At 46.3% G+C, this 13,475-nt stretch overlaps 1 protein-coding gene across 6 annotated transcripts in view; it reads right to left on the bottom strand.

Moving 5' to 3' along the window:
* ACSL3 (acyl-CoA synthetase long chain family member 3) overlaps positions 1 to 13,475 on the bottom strand; it is a 116,333-nt gene that overhangs the window by 19,952 nt on the left and 82,906 nt on the right. For all 6 annotated transcript variants that reach the window (XR_004647042.1, XM_034780969.1, XM_034780971.1 and 3 more), the window contains 4 exons: positions 13,262 to 13,385; positions 12,891 to 12,962; positions 11,569 to 11,708; positions 7,827 to 7,999 (listed from right to left, as the gene is read on the bottom strand). Coding sequence is in view for 5 of the 6 variants with exons in the window: in XM_034780969.1 (XP_034636860.1) it covers positions 7,827 to 7,999; positions 11,569 to 11,708; positions 12,891 to 12,962; positions 13,262 to 13,385 (509 nt within the window). In the remaining variant the exon portion in view is untranslated. The remainder of the gene's footprint in view (positions 1 to 7,826; positions 8,000 to 11,568; positions 11,709 to 12,890; positions 12,963 to 13,261; positions 13,386 to 13,475) is intronic.

Raw genomic sequence — 13,475 nt, 5'->3', positions numbered from 1 at the left:
GAAGATATCGCCAACCCTTGCCGTTTTAGGGAGAGGAGATATTCCAATATGAGAGGAATGGGTGCCTGCAACGGGGACGTGGCTCGTTGTTCGCACCAACAGGAGAACCGTTTCCACTTGGCCAGGTACGTGGTCCGTGTTGAGGGCTTCCTACTGCTCAGCAGAATCTGTTGGACAGAGTGCGAGCACTGCTGCTCTGCCTGGGTGAACCATGGAGCAGCCACGCCGTGAGGTGGAGTGATTGTAGGTCGGGGTGACGCAGCCGGCCGTGGTCCTGAGAGATGAGATCCGGACATAATGGAAGCGGGATCGGTGTCTGAACCGAGAGTTCCAACAGTGTGGTGTACCAATGTTGTCTCGGCCACGCTGGAGCGACCAGAATTACCTGTGCCTGGTCTCTGCGCAATTTGAGCAGTACCTTGTGGACCAGAGGAAACGGAGGAAAGGCATAAAACAGGTGGTCTTTCCAGGGAAGGAGAAACGCATCCGAGAGGGAGCCCGGAGCTCGACCTTGTAGGGAGCAGAACATGTGGCACTTCCTGTTGTCTCGGGATGCAAACAGGTCTATCTGGGGAAACCCCCACTTCTGGAAGATGGAATGTATGATGTCCGGACGGATAGACCACTCGTGCGTCTGGAAGGACCTGCTGAGTCGGTCCGCTAGAGTGTTCTGGACTCCAGGGAGGAACGATGCCGTGAGATGGATTGAGTGGGCGATGCAGAAGTCCCACAGGCGAATGGCCTCTTGGCATAGAATTGACGAACGTGCTCCTCCTTGCTTGTTGATGTAAAACATGGCCGTGGTGTTGTCGATGAGAACCAACACACAGCGGCCACGTAGGAGATTGAGGAATGCCTGGCACGCCAGGCGCACCGCCATCAATTCCCGAACATTGATATGCAGGGCTAACTGGGGTGCAGTCCACAGGCCCTGGGTATGGTGTTCGTTGAGATGGGCGCCCCAACCCAGAGATGAAGCGTCTGTGACCAGGTGCAGAGAGGGTTGTGGGGCGTGAAATGGCATCCCCTCGCAGACCACATTGTGATCTAGCCACCAGGTGAGGGAGGCCAGGACCGAGTTCGGGACCGTGACCACCATGTTCAGGCTGTCCCGATGTGGACGGTATATTGATGACACCCAGGTCTGGAGTGGGCGAAGCCGAAGTCTGGCATGCCTGGTTACGTACGTGCAGGAAGCCATGTGACCCAGCAGGGTAAGGCACGACCTCACCGTGGTAGTTGAGAAGGCCTGTAGCCCTTGAATGAGGTTCGTGATGGTGCCAAAGCGGTTGTCTGGCAGGATGGCTTGTGCACGTTTGGAGTCGAGAACTGCTCCGATGAATTCTATTCTCTGGGTAGGTTCTAGAGTGGATTTGTCCTTGTTGAGTAGGATGCCCAACTCGTTGAATGTGTGCACTATTGTGTGGACGTGAGCTTGAACTTGCTCCTTGGTGCGACCACGTACCAGCCAGTCGTCTAGGTACGGGAACACCTGTATCCCTTGTCGACGAAGGTACGCTGCCACGACAGCCATACATTTCGTGAACACTCTTGGGGCCGAGGATAGGCCGAAGGGAAGGACTGCAAACTGGTAGTGCACCGTGTTTACCACGAATCGCAGGAAGCGTCTGTGAGGTGGGTAAATTGTGATGTGAAAGTATGCGTCTTTCATGTCGAGGGCGGCGAACCAGTCTCCAGGATCGAGGGAAGGGATAATGGCCCCCAAAGAGACCATGCGGAACTTCAACTTTACTACGAATTTGTTGAGTTCGCGCAAGTCCAAGATGGGCCGCAGACCTCCTTTGGACTTGGGGATCAGGAAGTAACGGGAATAAAATCCCCTGCCCCTTAACTCTATCGGAACCTCCTCTATGGCCCCCAAGGCCAGGAGCGTAGAGACCTCCTGTATAAGAAGTTGCTCGTGAGAAGGGTCCCTGAAGAGGGACGGGGAAGGGGGGTGGGAGGGGGGGATAGAAGAAAACTGGATAGCATATCCCCTCTCCACCGTGCAGAGGACCCAACGGTCCGAAGTTATAAGGGACCAGGCACGGTGGAAGTGGGAGAGGCGATCCCGAAAGTAGGGGGCTGGATCCTGGTGGATGACTGGGGCGCCGTCCTCGACCGCACCTTCACAAGTTCTGCCTGGGGCCTGAAGGTGGTCTAGGTGGCCCTTGGTTCTGGCCGGGTTGAGGGCCGGTCCACCTTCTCCTACCACCTCGCCCTCGCCTCCGGGCCGAATCTTGTCTCTGGCGAGGCGGGGGGGGGTAGAAGCGCTGAGGCTGCGGCCTAAATGGCCTGCGCTGAGGGCCCACAACATGCATCCCGAGGGAGCGCATGATTGTTCTCGAGTCCTTGAGGCTCTGCAGGCGAGAGTCCGTCTTGTCCGAGAACAATCCATGTCCCTCAAAGGGCAGATCCTGTAGGGTTTGCTGCAGCTCCGGAGGCAAACCCGAAACCTGAAGCCAGGAGATCCTCCGCATAGCGATACCCGAAGCCATGGTCCTCGCAGCTGAGTCTGCTATGTCCAAGGAGGCCTGCAAGGAGGTCCGAGCCACCTTCTTACCCTCCTCTACCATGGCTCCAAACTCTTCCCTGGACTCTTGGGGAATCAACTCCTTAAACTTCCCCATAGAGTTCCAGGAGTTAAAATTGTAGCGGCTCAGTAACGCCTGTTGGTTCGCCGCTCTAAGTTGCAGCCCTCCGGCTGAGTAAACCTTACGGCCAAACAAATCGAGCCGCTTAGCCTCTTTTGATTTAGGCGCTGCAGCCTGCTGGCCGTGTCGCTCTCGTGCGTTCACTGATGCCACCACCAGTGAACACGGTTGGGGGTGGGTATACAAGTACCCGTAGTCCTTAGATGGGACAAAGTATTTCCTTTCCACCCCTCTCGCTGTGGGTGGGATAGAGGCAGGAGTTTGCCATATCGTATCCGCATTAGATTGTATCGTGCGGATCAGGGGTAACGCTACCCTCGATGGGGCATCCGCTCCGAGGATATTCACTATCGGGTCGTGCACCTCCACTACCTCCTCCGCCTGCAGGTCCATATTACGGGCCATCCTGCGCAGAAGATCCTGGTGAGCCCGAAGATCTATTGGAGGTGGGCCCGTGCACGATGTGCCCGCCACTGCCTCGTCCGGCGAAGAAGAGGAAGATGCCTCCGGTGGAACAGGATCCAAAGGCTGGTCCTGGTCTCCCTGTTCCTGGGCCGGAGCATCACCTGCGCCTGGGTCCAGGGCGTCAGGCGGTGCGGACACGGAAGCCTCCATGTCCCCTGGTGGAGGCCGAGAGATGGTGGACTCCAGGGCCCTTCTGACGGAGTGACTCGAGCGAGAGGTCGAGGGTATTGGAGCCCCTTGCTCCTGATGGTACGCCCACGGGGTCCAGAACGACCAGTGAGATGGGCCATGAGAATGGTCCTCTGTCATCTCCCGCCAATGGCCCAAGTCCTGTTCCTCGGCTTGCCCTTGAGGGGGATATGCCGATCTCGAGAGGTCCTCCGAGGAGTGGGACACCGATCTCGATGGCCACGGCGGTGCCGAGAGCGTCGAGACGATTCCCGTGGGCTGCGGTGCCGCACGGTGCCGGTCCGGAGATGATCTATCTCTACGCGGTGCCGGCGATCGGTGCCGGGACCGCGACCGGTGCCGATGACCTCATCGGTGCCGGGAGTCAGATCTGGACCTCGACGAGGACCTGGAGTATGCCCGGTGCCGGGAGCGGCCTCTCGACGTCGAGCGTCGCCCGTAGCGGTGGCGAGAACTACGTCTCGACGTTGATCGGTGCCGACGATCATAGCGGTGCCGAGACGTAGAGCGGTGCCGCGAAGAAGATCTTGGCCGCGAGTACGACCGGTGCCGAGGCGATATTCGGTGCCGGGACTGCGAGCGGCGTGGGGACCTGCTTCGGGACCTGGATCGGTGCCGAGGTTCCAGCCCTTGCGATGGAGGGCGCATCAAGGCAGGTTTCCCCCTCGACTGGACCGGGCGAGTCAACGGTGCCTTCGGTGCCGGTGGTTGGGGCGGTGCCGGCTCTGTGAGAGCTATTAAGTCTCTCGCCGCCTCGAAGGTCTCCGGAGTCGACGGGAGGCACTGTATAACCGCCGGTCTCGGTGGAGACGCTATCTGCACCGGACTCAACGGCTTCGGCGCCGGAGTCGACGGTGCTGGAGGCACCTGTTTCCGGTGCTCCACCGGCGGACGCGGCTCTACCCCCGGCACTGGGGGAGCCGGCGTCTTCGGCACGGAGGCCCCCGTCTTATGGGCTTTTTTATGCCCTGGGGATAATGAACGGCGCCTAGGCACTTGCTGTGCTTGCGGTGCCGACAAGGTCCGGTGCCGGGGAGGCTTGTCCGACGCCACTCGCGTGGTCGTCGTGGCCGGTGCCGCCGGGGCACTGCGCACCGAGGCGCTAGGTGCCGGGGCCTGACTTGTAGATGGAGCGTCAGGACTAAGTGCCGCCTCCATCAGAAGTTGCCGGAGCCGAAAGTCCCGCTCCTTCTTGGTCCTTGGTCTGAAGGCCTTACAGATCTTGCACTTATCTGTTTGATGGGACTCTCCCAGGCACTTCAGACAGGAGTCGTGCGGGTCGCTCGTGGGCATATGTTTAGCGCAGGAGGCGCACTGCTTGAAGCCGGGAGCTTTGGGCATGAGCCCGGACCCGCGGCCGGGGGAGAAAGGGGGAGACGACCCCCTTAATCCCCTGAACTAGTATAACAACTAAACAACTTCTATGAACTATTTTAACTATTTAACTATTTAACACTAAAACTGTAACTAACTATAACTGCTAATAACGAACGAAGCTAGGGAGAGTGGAGATCAGCTATGCCGCGCTCCACAGTTCCAACGACCGTCAGGGGCGGTAAGAAGGAACTGAGGGGGCGCCGGGTCGGCTGGGGTATATATTCAGCGCCATGAAGGCGCCACTCTAGGGGGCTCCACAGCCGACCCGCCGGTGTTGCTAGGGTAGAAAATCTTCCGACGATCGTGCACGCGGCGCGCACACACCTAATGGAATGGATATGAGCAAGCACTCGAAGAAGAATCAAGCTTTTCTTGATATTGATAATAAAGCTATGCACCGAAGGAGATTCAAGGTCAGGGATGTCTATGGGCTATTGTTGGGGATAAGACTCTGATTAATGTCATTCAAGAAGGAATATAGGTGGATTCCTTGTGACCTGAGTCTGAATATGATTACCACCACCACCACTGTAAAGACAAAGGGGGCTGCAGACAAGCCAAATAGGAGCATCCGATATTGATAATGCTTCCTGCCCTACGAAAGCCTTAGGAACCTTAGATGGCATAGTCTGATCATTAGATGAACATATGCATCCATCAGATCCACCAAAGTCAGAAAATTCCTTTTGGATAGGGATGACACCTTAAAAGTTAGGGTCTCCATTCAAAACTTTGTTTTTTTCATCCACTTGTTGAGCCTCTTGGGATCTAGAAGGGCACAGCTTCCCCCGTAGGCTTCTGAACAATAAAGAATCTCTCTTATGAGGGAACACTTTCTATTACTTCCATATCCAGGAGGTAAGAAAATGGATTATGGATTAGATCATGCTTTATGGGATCATTTGAGATGGAAGACTGGATGAAGAATGGGAGGGGTGGAGCCCATAACTCGAAGGAGTATCTCTAACTCACTATCTCCCTGACCACTGATCCCTAGTTTAAATAACCCATTCCTCCAGGAAATGGGAAATCCTGCTCCCATGCTTCTGTTCCAGGCAGAGACCTAGATGGTCTTCGTCACGGACAGAGGCTTTGGGAGCAGCAGGGTTCCCTGTGGGCTTTCCTCCCGAGCCACAGTTCCACAGCTTTCCTCTGGAGAATCTGCTGTCTCTTCATTTCTGCGAGGATGAAGGCCAAAAGGAATACTTTTGTTGCTCTTAAAGATATCCTGTGGCATTTATAGGGAGGGACTGTTTAGATTTTGTGGAGAAAGACATCTATTTGGAAGGTGAGCTTGAGTGAGATTTCTCACATTTCTTGTGAGAAAGTTCTCTCTCTTACCCTCCTTGTGTCTCTGCTTGGCAGGATAGTTAGCCCATCTCAGATTATCCTTGGATTCAGAGACCACCATGCTCAGAAGGACACTTCTTGGTGCTGCTGCCGGATGTACGGGGGCGGTTGACAGGCCAGAATCAGACCAGGGCCTCATCACATGAACCCTTTGTAATCTTTTAAGCCTGTACGCACAGACTTGACAAGTTTGTCTGGGAAAGGACCAGCAGATGTTGCACATAGAGGGGATATGAGCTTCTCTGAGGCAACAGCATAAGTCATGGGTGTCGTTAGCTGGGAAAGCTCACAGACAAGACATACAGATCTTGAATCCTGGCATCCTGGGCAGCCGTAGAGGGGGTGTCCAGTGGGGTAGGGAGGCAAAGCCCTAAAGACTACTAAACTACTGCCACCAACTCAAAACTATCTAAAAACATGTTTTAAAACTATGTACAACTAACTAAAAATTCTGAAGAATGCTAGCTAACACTGCAGATACTGAAGAGGTTCGGTCTCAGAACACGGGCAATAGAAAGGAATTGCCAAGACGGTCAGTCTATGCCACCCCTTCTCCCTCCAGTTTGGACTATAAGGAGGATAGAGGCACATGTGTGGACAAACGGATACTGCTAGCAAGAAGCTTCCAGTCTCAGCTGCGTGTCACACAGGTGCACATCAAGTAGAGTACACATAGGGACCATCACTCAAAGAACAATTTACTGCAGGGGCCTCAGTATATGGGTAACTGGGTAAAATGTAATGGTCTATGATATACAGGTCAGACTAGAGGATATGATGGTCCCTTCTGGCCTTAAATTTTATGAAACACTTTTTTGGAATGACCAGCACAACTCAAAAACAGCTTTGCCACTCATGAGTAATGTAGACATTCCAATAGTATGCCAATGAAGTCTTTACACCACATCATTGTGTGTTCCCTGTTTATTAAGTACACGCATGCTATACATAAAGCAGCATAACCTATTAAATAAGCCTTTCACACAACTGTAGCGTGAATGTCAGTTCATTTATAGTAACAAATTTTAAAAGTTTTAGCTTTTTTGAAAAAAACTAGACTTCGCAGTGCACACTTTCTATATTCTTCATGAATGATATGTCACAGCTTTTTTAACCAGCACTCACTGTAACTCAAGGTATTTCAAGAATCCTGTTGTCAAGAACAGTATATACTGATGGTTCAACTGAGTTATCTACTGTATGTAATATATATTTTTAAGTTTTAGGTAGATCTGTTTCTTGCCTATCCGAGGCAATACTATTGGCTTGATTCAAATCTCAGAAACACTGGATGAGCTACTGCATATCTTGAAAAAAAATGTGATTGCATATTCACAGCAATGTGCATTCACATGTTTGACTTATATATTTAACTTAATTACTATATGTTCTCGATCCAAAAGTAGAATATCAAATTCTGGAGCCTGTGCACACCCAAGAAAAACTGCAGGTCATTGGTGAGTGCATTATTCCCACCATAATGCTGGCCTCCCTACTCTGCAGGCTTCTTTGAACAAATTCAGTTCAGCTAGTATACACAAAATTCCAAAATTCATTTCAGACCATTTCACCTTTATCTGCTACAATGAGAACATCAATTTATATATTCCTAAGTTTTAGCACAAAATCCCCAGTTTATGCCTTCTAAAATTATATTACTCTTCAAAAAGCCCGAGTCACCTCTCAGTGTTTTCTCACTTGCCAGTTTGTGGACATAAACCCAAATGAATACTCTGTTGAAGATTATACAAACACAGATCACCGCATGCATTTGGACATGCCAACACTAACCTTCAGTGATTGTTCCAGCCCCAGCTGACTCAGTTAGTCCATATCCCTGTCCCACAGGGCAACAGAAACAGATGTTCATAAATCTCTGAGTTGCAGCAGAAAGTGGGGCTCCTCCACATAGTAGGGTGCGAATTTTACCACCGAGCAGCATTCGTACTTTCCGGAAAATAAGGCTAAAAATGCAAAGTTAAGAAAAGAGGATGTTTTTGTTGCTTAAAAATAGAAGACCAAGAGAATTATGTTGTTTTGCATGGGCATCAAAAACTTCCTCTAACTTCAGAGATTTTTAGATGTGCAGGAAATGCAGGATTAGATCCACAAACAGTACACTTGAAATTTAAAGTTTTTCAAAACAATGTTTAGATAGAAAATTTTCAGGTTTTACTTTTGCATTTTATTCTGCAGGATAAGTCAAAGTCTTTTGAATATTCTTTACTGAGACAGCAAAGTTCTAATGTCTATTTGCCTACATTATTGAAAAGGAAAACAAATTGCAGAAAACTGTTTAACTATACTGTATCTTTTAGTCTCAGCAAGGTCTGAAATCATTTAAATCCTACAAGTGACTTGAGCTTGGAGATAAGTTGTATGATTTAAGCACTCTTGCAGAGTTAAATCTGAATTATCCATGTATCTTGTGTATGTAAAAGGCTCAGAAAACATTAGCAGTAGTCTGTAAATATTCACGTACTGTTCATTTTAATTGAGGTTTACAAGAGGATTTGAATTAGCTTGACGTGACTCTACCTTTTTGTCTGCATTTGTGAGTGACTACCTTTCCCCCCCGCATCTTTATGGCCCTGATTCTATCAGAACTTATCACAGATATGTAGGGCACAGATATGTATCCAGCACCCTGCACTGTGGCAGGACCAAGTAAACCCAGACCATACCTGATTCTCAGTATGTTTTTTAAAACATCGTAACACCTATCATGAGCATTCCACAACCTCCCTTGGAAACCTATTTCAGAGCTTAACTACCCTTGAAGTTGGAAAGTTTTTCCTAATATCTAACCCAGTGTTTCCCATGCGTGGGATGCCGCTTGTGTAGGGAAAGCCCCTGGCGGGCCAGGCCAGTTTGTTTACCTGCCGCGTCCGCAGGTCCAGCCAATCGCGGCTCCCACTGGCCGCAGTTCGCTGCTCCAGGCCAATGGGAGCTGCTGGAAGTGGCGGCCAGTACGTTCCTCGGCCGAACCTGCAGACGGGGCAGGTAAACAAAACGGCCCGGCCCGCCAGGGGCTTTCCCTACACAAGCAGCGTCCCAAGTTTGGGAAACACTGTTCTAACATATGTTTCCCTTGTTGCAGGTTAAACCCATTGCCCTACCTTCAGTGGTAAGAGAGAACAATTGATCACAGTCCTCTTTACAACAGTTCTTAACATAACTGAAAACTGTTATCAGGTTGCCCCTCAGTCTTCTTTTCTCAAGACTAAACATGCCCATTTTTTTTAACCTTTCCCAGTAAGTGAAGTTTTCTAAACCTTTTACTGTTTTTGTTGATTTCCTCTGGACTCTCCAATTTAACCACCTCCTTCCTAAAGAGTGGTGCCCAGAACTGTACATAGTACTTCAGCTAAGGCCTTTCTTACATCATTCCTGTTACTACATACCAGAATGATAACAGCCTTTTTTGCACCTGCATCACATTGTTGACTCATTCAATTTGTGAACCACTATAATCCCATGATCCTTTTCAGAAGTACTATGACCTAAGCCAATTATTCCCCATTTTGTAGTTGCACATTTGATTTTTCTTTTCTAAGTGAAATACTTTGCATTTGTCTTTATTGAATTTCATCTTGAATTCAGACCAATTCTCCAATTTGTCAAGGCCATTTTGAATTCTAATGCTGTCCTCCAAGTGCTAGTAAACCCTTCCAGCTTGGTGTCATCTGAACATTGTATAAACATACTCTTCACTCCATTATCTAAGTCATTAATGAAAATATTGAACAGTACTGAATCCAGGATTGACCTCTGCAAGACCCCACTGTCCCCCCAGTTTGACGATGAACCATTTATAACTACTCTTTGAGTATGGTCTTTCAACCAGTTCTGCACCTACTTTATAGTCAATTAGACCACATTTCCCTACTGTGCTTATGAGAATGTCATGTGGGATTGTGTCAGAAGCCTTGTTAAAAAAAAAAATCACAATATATCACATCTACTGCTTCCTCAATATCCACCAGGCCAGTAACCCTGTCAAAGTAGGAAATTAGGTAGGCCTGGTCTGATTTGTTCTTGACAAATCCATAATGGCTATTAGGTGCTTACAAGCTGATTGTTTAATAATTAGTTCCAGTATCTTTCTAGGTATCGAAATAAGTCTGCCTGCTCTATAATTCCTCGAGTCCTTTCTGTTCCTCTTTTTAAAGACAGGTACTACATTTGCTCTTCTCCACCCTTCTGGGACCTCCCGCATCCTTCAGGAGTTCTCAAATATAATTGCTAACAGTTCAAAGATTGCTTCAGCTAGTTACTTAGGTACCCTAGAATGAATTTCATCAAGTCCTGCCAACTTGAATACATCTAATTACCTAAATGTTCTTTAACCTGTTCTTTCCTTTTTCTGACTTGCATTCCTTCCTCCTTGTTGTTAATATTAATAATGTTGAGTATCTGGTCACCATTAACATTTTTAGTGGAAAACTGAAGCAAAATAGGCATTGTACACCTTAGTTTTCTTGATGTCATCAGTTATTGGCTCTCTTTCCCCACTAAATAGAGGACCTATATTTTCCTTCATCTTTCTCTTGTTCCTAATGTTTTTAAAGAACCTCTTCTTACTGCCTTTTATGTCCCTTGCAAGGTGTAACTCATTTTATGCCTTAGCCTTTCTGATTTTGTTCCTATATGCTTTTGCTATTCTTTTGTGCTTCCTTAGGAGTTTGTATACGTTTCTACTTTTTGTAGGATTTCTTTTTTGCTTTTCAGGTGATTAAAGAGCTCCTCATCGAGCCATATGGGCCTCTTACTGTTCTTCTTATATTTCCTATCTTTTGGGATAGTTTGCAGTTGTGCTTTTAATATTGTTACGTTGAGAAAGTGCCGCCCTCAACTCCTTTTTCCCTTAGATCTTTTTCCCATGACCTTACGTAACGCTGACAGACCCTGGTTGTCGGTGGGTGGGATCGAACCAGGGACCTCTGGAGCTTAGTGCATGAGTCTCTACTGCATGAGCTAAAAGCCAACTGGTTGTTGGCTAAAGCTGTAAAGCAGACTCATTCTCTCTCTCTCTCTCTCTCTCTCTAAGTGGCCTCGGTGCCACTAAATGGGACAGAACACCACACCCGGGTGTGTGGGTTACACTTAGAGACCAGTTTTATGATGATAAGGTTCACATTATGTTAAAAACGAAATATGATAAACCTTGCTAGTTTATAGAAATAGATTTTTCCCTCCAGGTATGTATAAAACCCCTGATTAAAAGCTAACAGGAGTAACACAATACCTTGAATAGGAAAATATATCTAAGCTTGCAAATTACTGAAAGAAAAATAATTATCTTAACACTTATATTATATTTATATTAATAAATGCTGAAGTAATCCCAACTGAACTACTGACTCATTGTGTGGCTTTAGGCAAGTCAATGGACTTACTTGTGCCCCAATCAAACAGTAAGCTTTAAAACTAAACAAAAGTATGACTTCACTGAAGATCAGATATTGCATGTATAGCAACATTTTGATGAGCATTTAAAAAGATCCCAATAAAAATAGAATTGAAAATCTACCTGTCACAAAGTGGCGTAGTATAGCCTTTTGAAATTTGTTCCATTTTGTAATTGTAGGCCAATATAAACAGATTCCTTTGGAAACTGGTCATTTCGTTCACTTTATTCATGACATTTTTGTAGATCCGATCCATGATTTCCTAGTTACATTAAAGGATTAAATACAGATAAGCAAGTTAATAGCAATACTAAATTTAGTGCACTAAAAGTTAAACATGAGACACACATACATTTCAAGGCACAAATCCTTGCCTATTGCTCCCACTTCTACAGGATACCTGTAACTGGGAAAGGATCTCTAGGACGGACCAAGGTGAAAGAGCAGCAGTAAAATGAACTCCCAAGTCTTAGCGGGTGCACGTGCAATTCCAATTTACCTGCTGCCTGCAGCATAAGTACTACATAGCTGGGGGTCTAGATATCTCCTAACCAGCATCTTATGCTGCACTGGATATGGTGTGCAAGCTGGCATGTTCGTTAACTCTCAGGGTTCTTAAATGCTATGGAGTTTACTTCTCCTGCTTATCCAAGGATGTGGACCCCTAGATCCCTTTCCTATCCCTTCAGCTTTAGCAAAGCCTACAGAAGGACACTGTCCTCAATTTATAGTTAAATGGTAAAACGAGGATGAGCTAACAAAAATAATTATAAAATCTTAATGTACAAAGTACAGTATTACTCAAATATTTTGAGATTTTAATGGCTTGCGCTAAACACTATCTGAATTTAGAAATATAAAACAGTAACCTAATTACTGCTAAATACCACCTTTCAAATGTTTCATAAGTAATATACCTCAAGGTGCAAAGCATACCCACTACATTCTTTGCCCACAAAAGGCCTAACTAGCTTGTATATTTTTTCCCTTTAAACTAAAAAATGAACAAAAGTTTATGCCAAAGCCAATTTTCCACATTCTTTTTACATGATGCTGGCAGACTCATTGCTCTATAAGGAACATTTCTTAGTATGAGACAATAGTATAGCACATTGATGACAAATAGAATAAAATGTCTTCTACAGATCATATTTATACTACCTACTATTAGCAATAGTGTGATAAAAGTTGAAATGCCAAGATGTGTAATTTCCGCAGCTGGTTTCACATTTTCAAATAGTGTTAGTCATCTAGTATGTAAGAATGTTCACACCACCATGTAAATATTTATATAATTTTTTTTACTACAGAGTACATTATGTAAACTATCAACGCTAAAGGTCTTCTGATCCTTGTAATTTACAGTAACTATCAAGATATTATTCCTCTTTGTCGTGTAACATTTGAATGATGAAATATCTTTAAAAGATAGCATTAAACTTACTGGTACAGATGCCATTAGCGTAGGTCTAAGCATAGTAACATCTCCTTTGCTTCCTTTCTTTATTTTAGAGGACTAAATAGGAAGGAAAATAAAGTTAAATGGAGGATTTGTGCAAGGTTTTAATATGTAAACAGAAAGGTGACAGTTTACTTAATTAGAAAATCAGTGATGTCAGTTTATAGATCCCTCGCCTTAAAAATATCTTAGAAACTAGTCTGATGTACTGATATACAACAAAAAATATACCCATTTATATTTTGGTATACAAAGATTTTCTTATTGCTTTCCTATTAAAATTTTTAAAACAGCTATTAAGATAGCCATCAAAAGTTGATCTTCTATTGTTATGGTATGACATGCAAGTTACGTACCTGATCAGCTAATGTCTGGGGTGATGAGTAGCCAATACGGCATCCATGAGACAGACAAACAAGTTCAGCACTTAATTCCAGAACATGAGCAAGAGGCAAATATCCAATATAAATGTCTTTTTCCCTGAAAAGTTTTAAAAAGATACATTCATATTGTACTATTTAGTGTCTTCAGGACAATCATTTAAAGCCAAACTGTATTTACAGCCTCCAA

This window comes from Trachemys scripta, chromosome 9, assembly GCF_013100865.1.
Source record: "Trachemys scripta elegans isolate TJP31775 chromosome 9, CAS_Tse_1.0, whole genome shotgun sequence".
Taxonomy (NCBI): domain Eukaryota; kingdom Metazoa; phylum Chordata; order Testudines; family Emydidae; genus Trachemys; species Trachemys scripta.
This window is presented reverse-complemented; position numbering and strand designations above follow the sequence as displayed.